At 49.5% G+C, this 19,505-nt stretch overlaps 1 protein-coding gene across 4 annotated transcripts in view; it reads left to right on the top strand.

Moving 5' to 3' along the window:
• The window catches only part of PAX5 (paired box 5), a 195,644-nt gene extending 184,608 nt beyond the window's left edge, over positions 1 to 11,036 (top strand). For all 4 annotated transcript variants that reach the window (XM_072841961.1, XM_072841964.1, XM_072841963.1 and 1 more), the window contains one exon: positions 3,934 to 11,036. In XM_072841961.1, coding sequence (XP_072698062.1) covers positions 3,934 to 4,010 — 77 coding nt within the window. In that variant the 3' untranslated portion in view covers positions 4,011 to 11,036. The remainder of the gene's footprint in view (positions 1 to 3,933) is intronic.
• Positions 11,037 to 19,505: the final 8,469 nt, after the last annotated feature.

Below are 19,505 nucleotides of genomic sequence, written 5' to 3'. Positions count from 1 at the left end.
CAACACCCAGCCACACCACCAGGGCTGCTCTAGGCCTCCTGCTGTTGCCAGTTGGCTCTATGCTCTATGCTGCTGCTCCAGCGAGGGTGCATGAGAGCTCTCCGCTGCCACCACCCAGAGCTGGATGCCTCTGCCATCCACTCAGCAGATGGAGGCTCTCAGCCCACCCACTTCCTCATGTTGCTTTCTTCACAAAGTCATATGCAAGAGACTCTAATTGGCAGAGCCCAGGTGACACACCTGTGCCCTAACTGCAGGCGGAGCTGGGAGAATTAATTCGTTCAAAGAGGCAGGCCTCATACACAGAAAATCTTGCAAACACAGGAAAAGTTTAAACCATGTTGGGCAGTTACAAACATGAGAAGTGGCCCCTGCACTTCCCAGTTCTGTAACCTGGGGAATCATAGTCAGGTCATCCACCAATCTGGGCCTCAGTTGCCTCAGGTGTGAAATGAGGATAATTGCCACTGGCAGCTTCGTTCAAGCAGGAGCTGAATATGATGCTCTCTTGAGGCCCACAGTCCCGAATAAGCAGTGATCCCACTTTCCTGAAGATGAGTGAGCTGCCAGGCTCACTCTACCATAGTCTTGCAAATAAGTTCCAGGTCCATTCACGTCTACCAGACTGCCCTTTATCCAGAGCATTTTCGGGGCTTTAGCTGAAAGAATCCCACTGAACCAGAGATGTAGACTGATTATTTCTGGGGAAGGTACCAGGGGTGTGGAGACCCGCTGTGAGACTGCTTGGTGCTCCCGCTAGATCAGTCGGAGCTTTGGAAACAGGTGAGACCCTCCATGCACGGAGCCCCTCCATGTGCTCCCGCCCCCACACGCATACTGCCCACACCTCGGCCAGCCTAGTCGAAGCCCCCTTCACAGCAACACCACCAACGCGAGGATGGGAAGCACTTCTAGGGAAGCTGCACACTGACTTCTCGGGAGGACTCCCCTCCCGGCCGTGCCTCCTGTGCTGGGGCTGCCTGCAGGTTACCCACAGGCCCAGCCAGGCCTGGAGGGCGCAGAGGCAGGGGGTGGGGAAGAAAGCAGTGGCCACTCAGGATTAGAATGGGTATGCCTGTGGATTAGGCAGTGAGCAGGAGCCTGGAATGACTGTGTCAGAAAGCAAATTGACAACACTGTGAATTAGAGAGGGAAAATGACAGAAGAAATGGACAGGTTTATTCTAGATGGAGGTCGAATGGGCATCAGAAAGAGCACTTTGTAAGGCGATGTCTTCATTTCTCATGGTAAATGCATTTTTGACTTTGCAGGACGGGCTGGCAAGAGATTAGGCTTTGGAAAGGGAGTGAGTCAGAGCTGGGGGTGAGAAGTGGCCAGTGGGGAACTCAGAGGGCTGAGCCAGGAGCTGCCAAGGAGCCTCACTTCCATTTGCGGCCCCTTGAGGCCCCTTTGTGAGGGCAGCCCCTGTGGTTTTCCCACTCCTGTGCCATGCCAGGCCTGCAGGGATGTCCCCACTGAAGACACACACACACACAAACACACGTGCACGCACACACATTCTCTCCTGGTCTCATCTGAGGGCAGGATGCAGGGCTGGCACTGCAGATTCTCTGTGGGTGACTGTCCTAATGCTGTCCCCATCCAGGGGAGAGAGTGGAGGAGGCTGGCTGACAGGTGTCTCTGAGTCAGGGCTCTAACTTGGAAGGTGACAGAGGCGGTAGCAGAAAAAGCCATCACTGTGAACACCTAGGCATGGAATTGGTGTCTTCTGGAATAGCACGGCAAGACATTTCCTGCTCCTCCTCTGTTGTCATTGTTGCCTGAGCCATCCTGCCTTCTCGGGAGAAAACAAAGGGAGGAAGTAGTATGTCTGTTCATTGGGACTGGGTTTCGAGGGCCGGTGGCACATGCTAAAGTGCCTCCCCTGTCCTGCCCTCTTGAATACATACCAGCTATATCATCTTGGGGAAGCTACGTACCTCAGCTTCCTCATCTGCTACATGGGGACAATACTAGTTCCTGCCTGATGGAATTGTTTTAGAAGTTGAAAGAATGATTGGCTATAAGTGGCTTAGAAAAATATCTACTTCCAAAGTACTTTCACATCTTTATCTCATGGTGCCCTCTCAATAGCCCCATTGTGACCCCCTTTTATAGATGAGAAAACTGAGACTCAAGGGATCACTCAACCAAGAGTGATAGAGTCCAGGCCTTGGCGCTCAGTTATGGTATCCGGGAGAATCACCAGGATTGGTCTGAATTTGGCTGGGACTTCAGAATAAACCTGAGTCTGTTCCCCTGGGAAATTAAGCAGCTCACTATTCCCACCTCAAGAGATGCATAGTCTCCATTGCTACCAAGACCCCTATACTGTCCCCTTGGGTAGACAGGGCCCTGCAGCATTGGGTAGACAGGCTGTGAACTGCACTGTGGTGGGAAGAGTCCTGAATGCAGGCCAGGCTCTGGCGCTCAGAGGCCCCGTGGCTTTGGGCACATGGTTTTGGTCTGTTGAGCCTAGTTTCCTCACCTGTAAGATGAGGCAGTGGTGGCCTCGCATCTCTAACCTGCATGATTCTGAGAACCCACTGGTCTCCCAGCACCGCCCCCAGACCCTTTTACTACTGGGGAGGAGTTTGGGCCCAGTGTAGGCCTCCTGGAGGCCTCATCCAAAGCAGGTAGTCCCAGGATGAAGCCTTGAGACAGTGGGAGGAACCCAGTTTGGCCCTCACACTGGCTCTGTCTGGAGGTCACAGGCAGCAGGGCTGCACTTCACCCTTCTCCCAGGGACTCACGTACCTCAGGCGCCCCATGTCTCTATCTTCCTGCCCTCCAAACCCAGCCCAACCCCCATCCTCCAGAAAACCTGACTCTTTCTCAGAGCTCTCATCCCCCTGCTGACTGGACATTGGTCTGTGATGTTTGTGCATCATTGCCCCTTGCAGTCTCCAGTAGAGCCAGCAAATAAATGAGTGAGTGGGCAGAGGGCTCTGCTACTGTGTGTTTACTCAGCGCTGTTGTTCATTTACTCATCAAACCTGGCTGTGGGCACCTGGCATGTGCCCAGCTGCAGACTGGGGCCTGAGGACCTATGGCAAGAAGAGCAGAGCCCAGCCCCTGCCCTTGTGGGGCTCTCTGTCCATAGAAGGGGGAAGAAGCAGTAAAAGAGGTGATTGGAGCAAGGGTCCAGGCCACAGAGGAGCATGTGCTCAGGGCAGGGGGCTTCAGGCAGCAGAGTGCAGAAGAAGGCACAGAGGCAGGACAGCAGGATGAAGTGGCCTACCTCACCTGCCCAGGAGGTGCAAAGGAGACAACACATGTGAAAGGCATAGCAGTGTGGGGCAAAAGAAATGTTTATCCAGAGGTAGTTGCTATTAGCACTAGGGTGCATTTGAGACACCTGCAGAGTTTGATTTCACTGGAATGTGGGATGCGAGTCGTATGGGGTAGGAGGCGATGGTTGTGGGAGGTACGTCCAGGGAGGTCAGCAGAGCTAGGTCACAAAGTATCCACAGGGTGGACTAAGAAGTGATGGCTTTTCATCCTCAAGTTGGCAAACTTGTTCTGTCAAGGGCTAGATAGTAAATATTTTAGGTTTGCAGGCCATGTGGCCTCAGTTGCAGTATTCAGCTCTGCTATAGTAGCATAAAAGCATCCACAGACAACACAGAAACAAACAGGCAAGGCTGAGTTCCAGTGAAACATTATTTACTAAAATAGGCAGCAGGGAGGATTTGACCTGAAGGCCCCAGTCCGCCCACCCCAGCTCTGGGTGGTGAGGGGGCCTGGAAATCTTGTTGGCAGGAAGCAACCCTGATTAGGTTTGCAACTGGGGGCACAGACTGGGGCAGAAATCTTGGTGGCCTGGGAGGAAGGGGAGAGGGTGGGGGCCACCAGTGGAAAGGGGACCCCAGGTATGGGATTATGGGCACAGGGTCACCCCGGAACCTCTGTGTCCTCTTCTGTCTCTCCCAGGCTCCCCGTACTATTACAGCGCCGCAGCCCGAGGAGCTGCCCCGCCAGCAGCCGCCACTGCCTACGACCGGCACTGACCCTCGGAGCCAGGCGGGCGCCAAGCACTTATCACACATATCACTGAGGGCGGTAGCCTCTCGGCCCCTCCGAAGATGGCCAGAGGGGCCCAGCGAGACCATCCTCCAGCAATCCCCACTCGCCTGAAACTCCCTCCCAACCTTTTCTTGCCAAGGACTCTGGGGCTCTATGGTAAGGCTGTTAGACTTCTAGACACGCGTGTGTTTCTAAGAGTCAATCAGCGAGCTGCTCCCAACAGCAACTGGGTCTCTGCAAAGCAACGGACTATTCTGCAGACAACTGTAGCCCCAGCCTAGCCTGCCAGTCCCCAGCTGTCTGACCATCCACCTGTCTTCCTGCCCCAGGCCTGGGAAGGAGAGCTTGCTTTTGTCACTTCAACAGCACCCATGTAAATACCTTCTTGCTTTTTTGTGGGCCTGAGGGTCCAACTGAGGCAGACCGCCTCCCCATTATGCATCCAGTACTCCCGATGTGTCACAGGACATCTTAGACCTGTGTGCAGAGCATTCCCTCTGTCCTGGCTGCCCCCCACAGGTGGGCTTGTAGTTGTCCTTGAGACTAAGGATGCCCACCTCAGGGCCCAGCCTCCTGCTCATTGCTACTTCTTCAACGTCTGGACTAGGAGTCTTGTTGGACTGGTTATGCTTCACGCTTCCCCCCTGAGACCCTTCCTCAGGAGAAACACACTGGAGAGTTGCCCTGGCTTCCTGACTCCCATTTTTCCTGGGCCCAGTGCAGTGTGAGCAGCTCTTCTTCCATAGCAAAGGACTCAGAGAACAAAGAACTGTCTGGGAGATTCCTCAGCTACTTTTCTAAAGTAAGATGCTGTCCAAGGTGCTGACCGCATTGTGGACTCAGTGCTGCGGCTGGGCAGGACCCAGAAGACCATAGTCCAAGGTGAGGACTCCCAAGCCCCTGGAACCACTGAACTGAACTGGGATGTGTTTCTGAGGTGTTCCCAGGCTCATATCACATTGGACACCCACCATGGACATTTCTTCCACCCTCCAGGATGCTAGAGAGTGGATTCTGGGCAAGCCTGTCCCTGCCATGTAGACAATAATTCACAAAAAGGAAGTTCTTGAACCAAGGACCACAAACCCCTACAGCAGTCAGCCAGAACTTCCTGATCAGCCTCTCCCAATTCCTGTGGAGCCCAGTGTGCAGTTGGGACTAGAGGTGCTGGGGTGGGAGCAGATGCCTAACTGCACAGTGGGTATATACCTATTGATGCAGGGGGTTGTGATGGTCAGCACCATGGCCAAGGGCCCCTGGAGCCTGGAGTGGGAGCTTGGAGAACTCACTGTAGGCTGGAGTGGTCAGAAAAAACTACCTGGGAGAAAGTGGGGGGCAGAGGAAGGCCTTCTGGGAGAGTGAGGAACTGGTGTGTGAACTAGGAGTGATTTTGAAATAGGGGTTCCAGGGGCCACTATCTCTTTGCCTGGGACCTCAATTCCTTCAATAATCTCTCTTGCCAGCTCCAAGCAGCCAGGTGGAGGTCTGTCCAAATCTGGGCTGAATTACAGTGATGACAATGGACTTTGCCATCTCATGTGACAAGATACCCAATGTCTACATGTCACCAAGTTGGCAAAGAGCTGGGGCAGAGCAGAGCCTGCACTTGAGGCTATTGGCCCTGAGAGGTCTTATCCTGGCCACACCATTTCCTTGCTGTAGGACCTCAGACAAGACCCTCACCTCTCTGAGTCTCCGCTGCTTTGGTACAGCAGGGTCACCTGCAGGGCCATCCTATAGTTCTCTCCTCAGCTTCCTCTTTCCCCAGATGCTGGGGCTGTGACTGGGTCATCTGGGGCAAGTCCTCTACTTATAAGCAAGCGTAAGAGTTGGGCATCTGAGTCCTGCTAATATTTGGACCAAATGGGAAATAAGAACACCCAAAGAGATGAGAATCAGCCTTGAGGAAGATCTAGCCCAGCTCCCCTCAGGGGAAACTGAGGCCCAGTTTGGGGAAGCCCAGTATGATGCAGGGAAATAGAACAGATATCCTCTGGCCACTATCAAGTGTTTTCTCCCCAACATCCTACAAGGTGGTGGAAGAGAAGAGGAAACAAGCTTACCAAGGTGGAGGCCACAGGCAGTGACTGGCAGAGGTAGGGCTGGGATTCAACCCCCCAACCCCTGGCACAAGGTGATCATCCTTCCATCCCTGGGGAGGGAAGTTGACAGTGAGGGCAGTGGGAGATCGTTCTGGGCCCACTGCCACAGATAGAGTGTTCTGGGCTGTTAGAACTGCCAAGAAAGCCCAGGCACCCAGGGCAGAGGTGGAGCCAGTGGGCTCACCATAGGCACACCCACCTCCTTGGAACCTGCTGGGCAAAGAAGAGAGGCAGCTGGGGGCAGAGCCCACCTTCAGGAACAGGATGAACCAGCTCCAGCCTCCACCTGCCAGGCAAGGTAGGAGAAGGAATGTCATCTGGCCTCTCCTTTCCTCCTTCCCTCCCTCCTTCCCTTCCACAGGAAATGGTTGGCTCAGGAGTCTGAAGCACAGGCTCTTGGCCTCTTGCACCCACATCTTTGGTCTTCATCCCTCCTTGTGGTCTCAGGATATTGGGAGGTCAGCCTTTCCTGAACCAACTGCCTAAAGCACACACTGTCCTTCCTCATCAAAGCCCAGCCGGCTCCATTCTGTTCCTTCTCTTGCCCTGTGATGAGGTCCCCCCATACCTCTCCTCTCTCCCCCGAGGCTCTGCTGGTCTTCAGATTGCATTTGTATTTATTAGACAACCACTTGATTCCTGGGCTGCCAGGAAGAAGCACAAGAGCACATGGATGTACACGCATGTTCTCACACATGTACCTGCTCTCTCCAGCTCAGGGTACACACACTGCCCAGTGGAACGCCTGGGAGCTTGGAGAGAAAGGTTCCAAAGGACACAAGCCGTTGAGTAAATGCCAGAGAATTCTGAATGGAAAACACAAGGCCAGAGCTCTCACGAACATTGTGGCTGGAGGCCTGGGGCACTCCTCCATGGGCTTTCAGCCCTATGTTCCAGCTCTGACTTTTGGAAAGGACCTTGTGGATTTTATGAAAAAGCTTCATATCATTAGTCTAGCTCCAGCCTTGAAAAATCTGATGACATATCAAATCCAATCTCCCTTTTCCAAGGCGCCTTAGGTAGGGTTAGCCCTTTCATAACTCACATTTGTATGGTGCTTTGCAATCCTTGACCATTCCCTGGGGCAAAGACCACAATGCCTATTCTACAGATGGTAAAACTGAGATTTGGGGTTTGCATGGCAAGAGAGAGGTAAAGTGAATTCTCAGATCTCTGGGCCCCATTCTCTCTCCACAGAATTGTGCTCTTGTCATGAGAGCATGTGGCTTAGACAAATGCTTCAATCCCCTAGAAACCCCCTAGACCCACAAGGAGGAAAAAAAGAACAGGGACCCAGAGGTTGCCCTGACCAAATAGCCTGGGGCTTGGTGGCATTGCCAGTCTACCTTGATTCTCATTAACACCAAACCTGCAAAGTCTTTGCCCAGATGCATTCATATCAGTGCCTCTGAGGTTTTATCCACACTTCTTCCCTGCTGGGTCCTGAGCCTCCAAGGGGATCAGACCACACCATTAGCCCTGGCAGAGCCTAGACACGGGCCCGCCTCCAACTCCCAGGGTCTAAGATTCCAGGGTTATGAGATGTCCCCTCACTGGGGTTCAGACATCAGCCCTGTTTGTGACAACACGTAGGAGTCCCCCAGCAGGGCCCTCAGAGCAGCCACAGGCCTGGGAAACACAGATCGCAATCTCAAGGGCCCTGAACTGCTGCTTCCCAGGTTCAGACGGAGTAATCTTGTCGCTCAGGCCGGGCCAGAGGCAACCAGAGGGCTTGCCCCAACCAACAGCATTCAAATGTGAAAGCTTTTAAAATGCTCTTCCAGCCAAAAACCTACATTTGTGGGCCAGATTTGACCCACCAACCACTAGCACATAACTCCCAACTTTTGTCCAGTGCTCCCTTTCTCCTTCACTTGCTCTTCATTGAAGATCTGGGGGAGATGGGAACCCAGAGAGGGATGGGCTTCAGGTTTTAGGCAGTCACTGTCAGGGACAAGCATCCCCAGTCCTTACCCCCTCCCTCCTCACCCCGGGCTCTTGCAGACCATTTGGGCTTTGAAGTGGATGGGATAGAACAGTTTGGGGGTGGTGGGGGTGGAGGGACTATTGGCTTCAAGAGGAGGTCAGTGCCTTGCCGCTGGGGTCTTTCATATGTGTGGGAAAGTGCCCCAGATGTGGCCACAGGGCACTGAAGGTTGAAATCCCTTTATGAGAAGTCGTATCCCAGAGCAATTGCCCTGCCTTTGGCAGCCTCTGGCACCAGCTACCCCTCTTCTGGATGACATTTCAGCTAGAATTTAGCTCCAAGCCATGGGGAGCAAATCTCAAAAATAAACCAAGCACTCCTGACAAATACCTAGAAACAAGATATGTCTGAGACACAGCTGCCCGGAGGGTAGAGACAAATCCAGGCCCCTGGAGAAGCCAGGTCCAGGCTGAAGTGGGTGGATCCCTCAGCACTCTGGGCAACACCAGCTCCCGGGTGGCCCCAGCTAAGAAGCTGGCTTTGCAACCATGGCCTTGTCACCCATCTAGGGGCCTGCCTCTGATGGTTTCCAGGCACGCACGTCAGTGCTCCCGGAGAATTTATTCCTTTAGTTCTTTTGGCCTCGGAGAGGTCCAAGGCAAGTGCATTTCTTAAAAGGTAACAAAACATTATCGGAAAGTTGGACAGTCAGGCCATGACTCCTAACCGGCAGTCTGCCCCACCTCCCAGCAGCCCCTTCAGCCCCTGGCCCTCTGACGACCCCTTACCTCAGGATTCCCTCTTGCATATTCATGGCGGAGCCACAGTGTTGATCCGAACTTCCCCAATGTCAGCTCGTGGCTGCGCCTCCAGAGTGGCGGCCAGGTCCCCAGGGGCTGCTGCGGAGGGCTGGAAGTGAGTCCCTGGCCTGCTTCTCGACGTGGGCGGCTTGCCAGGAGCAGCCAGGCACCAGACTTTCTTTCATTCACTGTGATTTCTCGACACTGGGGTTCCGTTCCCGGACCCCCCCACCCACCACCCACCCCAGGATCCAAGGAGACCTCAGGATCTTGTCCCTGCCGATCTAAGCTGCAGTGCATGTATTTCCAGGGGTCCATTTAGTCCATGGCTGAGTTGGGGGTAAATGTAACCACCACGCAGTAAGTCTAGATAGTCTCCTTCCAACATCTTAGACCCCGAAGCAGCACAAGGAGAAAACGCAGCTGTTTATCTATTTATGGAGGAAATCTTAATGAATTCTAAAATGGAGTTGGTCTCAGGTAGCGTACTTGGCCTGTGAGTGGGACAAGGCGGGTAGGAATCCCACCTGATTTCAGCTCTAGACAGCTCTGAGCATGGCTGGGGAAGGGAGCATGTGAAACAGCAGGGGGCGGGGCAGATCGGAGTTAGTGCCCCCTTGCCTGATCTAAGGCCTGCCTGGAGGAGGTCAAGCTGAGCACCCGCCCCAAGCTCGGGCCCACCCAGTCCTGCAACTATGGCCACCAGGCCACCCTCATCCCCAAAATCACCACGCATAAGGCCAAGTCCCTCATCATCTCTAAAGGCACCATTAAGAACAAGTGATTTTGGATGATGGATTTTTGATTTACAAACGGTGCATTTCCCTTGGAGTGGAACAGAAAGGAAACCACTTAATGGCTCCCTTATTTTCAAGCATGAATACATTTTAATGAAACTATTTTATTGTATTTGAGGAAATGGAGAGTTGAACATTCCAACCAATCGATAGCCAATTAATTGCTATAAAGCTAAAAATAAATAAGTCTTGAGTCTTTTTGAAATGCCCCTGCAGAACTCCGAGCCTCCGGATCAGGCCTTGCCCTCCATATGTGCGCCTGTGTGTACATGCATTCCCACATGCGCACCCCTGCACCTCAGACATACTTGAAACTCAGAGATCGTGCTGAGTCTCCTCATGCCAATTCTTGCCTGCTCTCCTCGCCTCTGGTCAGAGATGGTGAGCAGACCTGGCAGCAGCCCATGATGGGGCTCAGGAAGAGGCAGGGCCATCCCTTGGCCCGGCACCACCAGCTCAGTGTGGGGGATACTGGGCAGTGAGGGCCCCCTCGTTGGCCCCCACTGCTGAGCCTCCAAGTCTGGGCCGAGGGTGGAAATTTGACTTGGGTTTTGCCCTGACTCTTGCTGGAAGATGCTGTCCTGGTTCTTCACCCTCTAGTGGCCTTTGGACATTGAGTATTTATAGAAATAAATGCAGATTACATTGCAAGTGGAACTCTTTGCCAGGAAGACACATGGATTTAGCTTCTCATTCTTTGAGACATTTGACTTTGTCTTAGGGACTGACCTTCCAGCATCAAAGAAATACATATCTACTGTATCCGCCAAAGTTTGTGATGCCTGCATAGACGCTTACTTGTAAAAAAAAAAAAAAAAAAAAAAAAAGTACAAAAAAATGACAAAAAAAACCACAATTGAATTGCCTTTGAAAGTGGGAGATGATCTGTCTCCAACAGATTGAAAAAAAAATGCTTCTTAAAAATGTGTATGTTTTGTATTCTTTTTTTCTAGTAGAAAATAACTGACTTGAAATATTGGTGGTTTTTTTTCTTAGTGACGTGTGTTGCTTTTGTGTGTAATAATATTTGAATGTAATTACAGCAGTGCCAATTTGCCAAAGATGTCGGACATATTTTTCTTTTGTTGGGAGGAGGGCAGGGGCCGGGGGTGGGATCGGGAGAAAACAGGGGTGGGATTTTGGTTCAATTTTTTACCTTTTTTTCTCGTCAAACCTGAAATTTGTGGTTTTATTCTAAGTTAAATGGTTGACTGCAACACTTTTATTTTAGATTAGTTGGAGAAACTTGCAATAAGATTGGCGTAGTTTTAATATCTGTGTGTCTTTTCATGAGTGACTGTTACTTGTGAAGAATTGATTTTATGTAACCTTTATGTGAGATAATTATTTGTAAATATTTGCCATAATTTTATTGGTTCCTAAAATAAAAGTAATTTTTTAAGTTCAGAAAAAGAACTTGATTTCATTTGTTTTTACAACTTCATAGATGATTTTTGACAACTTTGGCAAAGCCACATGGGGCATGGGGAATTTTATTGGCTCTGCTGATGGCGCTGGGTCCATGCAACTACAGCAGCGCGGTGTGGTATTGGACCATGGCCTGGGCAGAGCAGGAGGGGAGCCTGCTGGGCACCCTGGCAGCCTACTGGGCAGGGTGGAGCCCCACCCTGGATTGGACACCCAGCTGTGATAATAGTTGGAGAACCTTGGTGGGGACTGTGACTCAACTTCATTAGCTCCAAAATGGTCAGTAACATCCATCTCATTTACTCATTCAACAAACAGTGTTTGAGCATCTATTCTGTCCCCAGCCCTGGGGACACACAGCAGTGAACAGAGCTAACAAGGACCCCAGTTACATGAAACCCACAATCTAGTAGGTTCTTGGGAGGGTAACATTAACATGCTTTGGATGTGTGCTCAGTAATGTTGTATGTGTGCACACATGCTCTTAACCCGGGTCTTAAAACTGCCTGAAATAAAAAATGTCTGGGTATTACCCATACACCTGTAACATGCAGACAGCTTAGGAGCCCATCATACCAGGAGACCTTGTCTTGGCCTCCAAAGCCAGCCTCCGAGCCCAAGAATCCATGATCCTTCTGTGGAAGGCGCCCTGTCTCTACACCTTCAGAGCAAAGCATTTTGACTGCATGGGAGCCCAGGAGCGGCTTTTCATCAGGAGCAGTTGCAGACCCGAGCCCTGCCCCTGCTGGGCGGTGTCAGTCTGCAAGGGCAGGCAGGGACCGCTGCGCCCCTTGGCACAGTGTGTGCGACGCAGTAATTGCCAGAGATGGAGTGGGCGAGTGACCGCGTGGGGGCCGTGGGCTGCGACTCATTCATATTTAATAAAGCCGGCTGTGCAGCCTCCATTCGTTTTGGCAATGGATGGTGACGAAGGTGATTCCTGAGGGAGAGAGACATGCTGGGGCAGCGGAGCACTGGCCCAGCGCCTTTCTTCCCACCACTCACAGCTTAGGGGCAAGAGCTTCAAAGAGAAGTGGCAGCATTTGGAACTGAAAATTGGACCCTCTGATGAGGCAGAGTGGGCTCCGCTGTCCCTGATGCTACAGCCCTCGTTCCCAGCTCCCCTGGGACAGCGGCCTCAAGCCTGCCGTCCTCGGGTGGGGGGCACCAGTATCTGCAGTAGCCCGGGCATGTGCAGCCCCCACATGATGGCAGAATGGAGGCCATGGCAAGGCCTCCAGTGAGGACGGTAGAAGTATGCTCAAGCAGCGTCCAGCAGCACCTCTGACCTCAGCGACCACCACAAAGATGAGGATGGGGTGCCTGATGTCTGCCGTGAGACTCTAGCCTTAGGCCCATCTGTTACTCAAACTCCCAGTGGAGCCAGGCCCCATGCTAGGTGCTGCATCCAGCGGTGACCCAAGGAGGGATGCGGCTGCACCGAGGCTGTGGAAAAGGCAGAAGGATAAAGGTTCTGAAGAGCCTGCGCTGGGTCTCAGCTCCAGATCTTGGCGGTCAGTCTGCTGATGTAAGCAGTCTCTCAACTTCTAGGAACCTTGGTGTTTTCATCTGTACGATGGGTATAAACCTCAGAACATTCATTTCAGAGGTCTTGTGAGGAATACATGCATTGTGGGAAATTTTTTCCAAATGACCGATGTGAGTTTTGCCAAGATATTTTCTCAGCTGTTAAGAAGCCAAAATTTGGGGATCCCTGGGTGGCTCAGCGGTTTAGTGCCTGTCTTGGGCCCGGGGCATGATCCTGGAGTCCCAGGATCGAGTCCCGCATTGGGCTCCCCACGTGGAGCCTGCTTCTCCCTCTGCCTGTGTCTCTGCCTCTCTGTGTCTTTCACGAATAAATAAATAAAATCTTAAAAAAAAAAAAGCCAAAATTTTACATTCAAAGGTCAAACTCTAATTGAAATCTTCTCTGAGCCAGACTCAGTACTAAATGCAGGAGGAGGGTTTCTATAAACTGAATGTTTGTGTTCTGGTGAAATTCATATATTAAAACTTAATCCCCAGTGTGATGATATTGGTAGGAGAATACTTCGGGAAGTGATTGGGTCGAGAGGGTGGTGCCCTCATGAGTGGGATTAGTGCCCTTATAAAAGAGACCCTGGAGATTTCCCTCATCCCTTCCACCACATGAGGACATAGGAAACAAGCCTTTGCTAGATACCAAATCTGTCGAGGCCTTAATCTTGGACTCCCAGCCTCCAGAACTGTGAGAAATAAATGAGACAAAGCAATGAGACAAAGGTAAAATGCAGAAATGAACCATCAAGGAACCTACAAAGTCCCAGGAAGATCTTTACCTCACATCGTCACTCAAATAAGCCCCTGGTGGATTAAACAGTTATTTTTTTTTCTTTCAAGTGGGCTCTGTGCCCAACGTGGGGCTTGAACTCACAACCCTGAGATCAAGAGTCGCATGCTCTACCAACTGAGCCAGCCAGATCCTCCTAAACAGTTGCTTTTTAAATTTTTAAAATAAAACTAGTGGGGTTCACAAATGAATATATCTTGAACCTCCAAATGGAATGTGACTTTGTAAGCTTAAAAAGATGGAAAAACGTTCACAAATTGAACACCAATAAAAAATAAATTTATTTTTTAAAAAAGATGGAAAAACCTCAAAGGAAAAGATAGAATTTTGACTACTTAATTTTTTTTAACTTTAAATGTACAATAAAAGGACAAGTAACTTGGAAAAATAAAACTATGAAACATGAAGAGATGCATTGCCCTTAATATACAAAAATTTCGTGTGCAATTATATGAAAAATACTACTATCCTCAGTAGCAAAATAGATAAAGAACATGCATAGACCACTCACACATGAAGACATGCAAAACAGGAGTACATGTGTAATCTGAGATTAAGAACAACACAAATCAGTTTCACAAAGATCTCTTTTTAAAATACCCAGTTCTGGTGAGGGTATGAGGAAATGGACACTGTTCTATGCTGCTGCTGGACTGTGTGACAATAGGAGGAGGGCCCAGGCTGGTGCTGGCCCCAGGGACGCCTGGAGGAGCAGGGACTCCGAAGGGGTGGTTCAGGGACCCTACACCCACGCCTGCCCATGCCAGGTCTGCGGTTTTTCCACTAGGCTAGCTGCCTGCAGTCGCAAGATGACATCTACAGCCCAGGTCAAGTGGGGAACATGGTGTTTCAAGCCCAGCAGTGTCATCAGGAAGGGCACACAAGCAGCAGAGTTTCCCACATTATCTACAAACATGTGTAAATATCACGACGGCTCGTAATGTAACCAAGAAAATCACTTCCCATTGTTTCCCCTTCAGTGATATTTTCTGCTTGGCTGAGTTTGCTTAGCACACTGGAAAGGCCAACTCATCAGTTCTTGTTGTTAATCAAGAGCAGTAATTGTCCGAGTTCAAAGCCTCCTGACTTAGACTCTGCTGAATAGGATAACAAGTTCCAAAAATGCTAAGTAGTAGTTTCTATAAATGGGACTTTTTAATAGGGAAGGCCCCTGAAGAGGGTTTGGAAAGAAAACCTTTCTGTAAAGTGGAATTAAAACATTGTGCAGACTTTATAGAGCATGGCAGATAAATGCCTGAAACTCCTAGAAGTTCTTAAAGCATGGACAATGTAGACACAGACTAATTTCCTCATTTGCTCTGCAAACTTGTGTATTGGTTAAGGCCATGCCAGCTGACGTAACAAACACACCCTATAATGTAAATGTCTACACACACACAAAATATGTCTTTTGCTCAAGTAATTGTTAGTTGTGGGCATTCCTGGTCAGCAGGCAGCCTTCCACAAAGTGACCCAGGGGTCCAGATCCCTTTTACCATTTGGCTCTGCTGGCTTCAACACGTAGCCCCCAAAGTTATCTTGTTTGTCTGCATCAAGCCGGCAAAAAAGGTAAGAGCACAGAAGATCATGCCATGCAGGGTTTCATGGGCAGGGCTGCAAATGGCAGACACCATTTTCACTCACATGTTATTGGCCAGAACTCAAACTTGTGGCCATACTTAACTGCAAGAGAGGCTGAGAAATATAGTCTACCCGTGTGCTGAAGAAAAAGAGGAAATGGGTCTGGGGATAGCTAGCCAGGCTGTATCCTCATGACACCATGGACGGTGGAGAATTTCAACCTCAGCTTTATTCAGTTCTTTCCTAGCAACTCTGAAGCAGTGAAGCAAATGAAAGGCATGAATACGTCCTGCCCACCTCCGGCCCCCCGCTCCTCACCTTTGCCCTACCCTCATTTGAACTCAAACTGATACCACGCTTGGGGAACAAGTGTATTCCTGGCCTGGAGGAACTGAAGGAGTCCCTCGACTTGTCACATGCAGCTTTGCTCCGGGTCCACTCTGATCTTCTGCCCTGCTTCTAAGTACAAGACTCTTTAGGTTGAGTTCTGATCAATAATATCTCTTAGCATTAATTGAGCACTAACTGTTTACCAGGTGCTGAGACTTAGTGGAGTTTTTCCTGTTGTCCCAGAATTGTACAGCCAAGACCCAAAGTTGAAACCAGAAGTTCCTGAAGCCTCTAACAGTTGGGTCCTGTCACCTTCTGCAGTGCCACCTGAGAGACAATGATTCAGAGAATGGACGTGACTATCCAGGAACTCCTCCTGCCTTCACCCCTCCACTACAAATATAAGAAGACTGAGAGAGTAAGAGGTGGTCAGCTTGGGCAAAATGCAGGTTCAAGTCCTGAGGGCAGAGATACTGCTTCCTGTCTCCAAAGCCAAGGGAAGGTGGATTTAGGAGCATCTCTTAGAGAAGTTTGCAGATATTTTCAAGAAAAGGAGACTGGAACTTTACTCCCCGTGTAGCCTGCAGATTTGGTGACCTGTCCTTTTATTTACTGAAGCAGGAGAAAGGAGACTAGGCAAAAATAATGGGTGAGCCTTATGGGTTGCAGGGGCACCATAGTTGCTTGCCACTTTTACACTGCCCTACAAGAACCCTGCCCCAAAGATCCTCTCCCTGGTGAGGGGACATCTGAAAGCTAGAGGCTGTGCAGTGACAGTCTTTGGTGGGGCCAGGGGAAGGAGAAGAATTAGAGTCAAATTTCCTACATCCAGAAACTGTGTGCAGGAACTGGGGAGGTAAGGCACATGGGATTACCACAATATGGGAAAGGTGAAGAGATTCTGCAGATGTTATTAAGGTCCCTAATCAGTTGACTTTAAGTTCATCAAAGGGGAGATTATCCTGGTGGGCCTGACATAAGCAGGTGATTTCTTTAAGACTATCTAGAGGTCAGAGAAGCAGATGCCCTACTTTTTTGGCCTTGTAGAAGCAGAGTGTCATGTTTTAGAGAGGGCTGTGTTGCAGGGGATGGGAGACAGCCTCTAGTAGCTGAGGGGGCCAGTTGTATAAACAAGGAACCAAATTCTGTCAACAATCAATGAACTTGGAAGAGGACCCCAAGCCTTAAATGAGAATGAAGGCCCAGTCAACACTGGATCTCAGTCGTGGGAGACCCCAAGGAGAGCACCAAGCTAAGTCATGCCAAACTCTTGACACACAGAAACTGTGGGATAATAAATTCTATTGTTTTAGGCCATTGAGCTTGTGGTAATTTGTTATGCAGCAGTAGAAAACTAATACAGTTTCTCTGTAGGCGATGGGAGACACAGAAATATCTAGTCTACTCGGAGGGATGAGGGTAGAGCATCAGCTTTGAGTTATGTTTGAGACTAATGTTTCAAGAAAAACAGGACCGAGTATTAAGTTCCAGAACAAAACTGTTCTAATTTATTAGAAATTACTTGTATTATCTAGTAAATCATGGTATTTACTAGAAAGTTCTAAAATATGACTATGATGTCCATAAAGATCCTGCTGCACTACCAGAAAAGGTGGGGGGTATAGTTCTATACAGCACAGCTGGAGGAGCTGGGGAAAAGTTAAATCATGTTTATAATTCAGAGTTGTGACTCCTTAATAAATTGATTTCACATGCATTATCTAATGAAATCCTTATATTAACCCTATGAGGTAAGTACATTTATTATTATCTTCACTTTTACAGGTAAGGATACTAAGCCTGGAGAGCTCAGCTATCTTGTCCCAGCTCACACAGCTGTGAATGGTGGAGTCAAGATGTGAATCCAGGCTGTGTGACCCCAGAATTGCACAGAGTGGACCCGGAGCAAAGCTACATATGACAAGCCTAGGGACTCCTTCAGTTCCCCAAGGCCAGGAATACACTTGTTCACCAAGCATGGTATCAGTTTGAATTCAAATGAGGGTGGGGCAAAGGTGAGGAGCGGGGGGGGGGGGGGGGGGGGCTGGGAGGTGGGGCAGGACATATTCATGCCTTTCGTTTGCTTCCACCTGTTTGTCCTTCACTGCTTCAGAGTTGCTAGGAAAGTCACTGAGAGTCACTGCACTCTGGCTGTGGGCTGAGTTTGTGAGTACTTAGTGCCCTAGCCCAGCAACAGATAGGTCCTCATGGAGATGCCAGGAGGACTTTCTTATTCCTTTTAAGAAAAGCACTCTCTGGGTGATAACTTCAGGCAGAGTTTCCAGAGTTCCCTTCTTCTAGCATGCCTCACCTTGGCACTCCTTGGGTTCTGCTGAATGTTGAATCCTGGAAAAACTAAAACTCCAGTAAAAATCATGAACCAACTGGAGTTTCTGGGAACTGTCAGCATCTGCATTTAAAAATGAATTACCAATTGTTTTCTCCTTCCTTTGGCCAGTAAATGCTCCTTGATCTCTAATTCATGCCAGGGTCTGGTCTGGGCACAGGGGGGCCAGGAGCAGAGATGAATGGAAAACAATCTCTGCCCTCGGGGATCTCCCCCTCCAGTGGTGAGGAGGCAAGCCATATCAGGACAATTGTACGTGCAAGCAGTGTCTACGAGGTGCTGTGGAACATGCAGGAATGACAAGCTGGCGTGGGTGTGATAACAGTAATCACCACCTTTGCTGAGTGGTTAGGATGGGCCAGCTCACCAGGTGTAGTCGCCACAGCCCTGTGAGGAGGGCCTAGATCTTCCCCAACTGCAGAAACAGGTTCGGAGGTTGGCGTGTTTTTTGTTTCTCCTTGTCCACAAAGAGGTTAAGGTACTTAGGGAGGAGGCATGCACCCCATCACTGAGATGCTGAAAGAGGAACTGGATGTCCATTTGGCAATACTGAAAATGTTCCTTTGATAGTAACTAGACTGGGGGCCTCTAAGGTATAAAATGGTATTTAATTTATTTTTAGATTTTTGCATTAAAAAAAGAGAACATATACATGTGTGAAAAAAATTCAGAGCAAAAAGAGAGGCAGTAAGTCTCGTGCCCACCCCAATCCTGAGGCCTCCAGTTCTTTCCCATGACTACAGTATCTTCTAATTCTTCCAGAGGTAATTTAGGCATAGAAGAAAGAGAGAACATGTGTATATACACATACCTCTTTATTTCTCTTCATTTTTAGCTAGAGAATCTAGTTTCTTAATAAAATTTCCTTTTGAAAAAAGTCCAATGTTTTCTTGGCAAAGCTAGAAAGAATGGAAAAATTTTTTAAACTCTGAAGTATATATTTTACTACCCACAATAGAATATATCAGCCATAGAATGCCTGAAAAACGCAGAATAACAATGGCTTAAATAAGCAGAAGATTACCCTCTCTCACATCTGAAGTCTGGAGGCTGCTGAACAGGGCTGATAGGGTGACTTGGCCGCAGGAGACCCACAGGGACCTCCTTTTAGTCACTCAACCCCAAGGTCCGAGATGGCAGCATCAGAATCCCAGGGAGCAGAATAAAGGGCACAAAGAAAAGAGCACCAGCTGTCTCTTATGTGAGGTTCCAGGAAGCTGGCACCTGACACTTTGGCCTATATCCCATCAGCCACAACTAAATCACATGGCCATGTCCAGCTGCAAGTGAACCTGAAGAATATGATCTTTACTCTGAGTGCCCTATTTGCCCACCTACAAATTCTGTTACTATGGGAAGAGAAGAGAGTGGATAATGGAACATAAGCAGCAGTTTCTGCTACACTACCTTGTTTCCGTTGCCTACAGCACTCTGCCTGGTTCAGAGTAGAGATTCCTTCATTTTTTTATTCAACTAGTCCATCCTGAATGAGTGTTTGTTGAATTGAGTTGAAGGAAGATGGAAGATAGGACAAACTTGTATGAGATTGCAGAGGACTCAGAATTTCTGCTTCAGAAACTCAAGAGGGAGTAGTTGAGACCCCCCTACCCCACTGAGAACTGTCATCTTCCTGCCTGATTGCTCTCACACCCATGTCAGAAGGTCCTTACCTCGGGTTCAGACTCTCCATTTGCACCGTGGTGTAGGAGATGTAAGGTTTAACCACATGTTCTCCAGCCCTTCCAAATCAAAGTCTCAGTGAGTCCATGGTTCTAAGTAAATTGAAGGCAAGGGACTAAGTATTGACCATGAGGACTCAGAGTCAAAGATGAGGGATC

This window comes from Canis lupus, chromosome 10, assembly GCF_048164855.1.
Source record: "Canis lupus baileyi chromosome 10, mCanLup2.hap1, whole genome shotgun sequence".
NCBI lineage: Eukaryota > Metazoa > Chordata > Mammalia > Carnivora > Canidae > Canis > Canis lupus.
The sequence above is the reverse complement of the archived record's forward strand: the minus strand, read 5'-3'. Positions and strand labels throughout refer to the sequence as shown.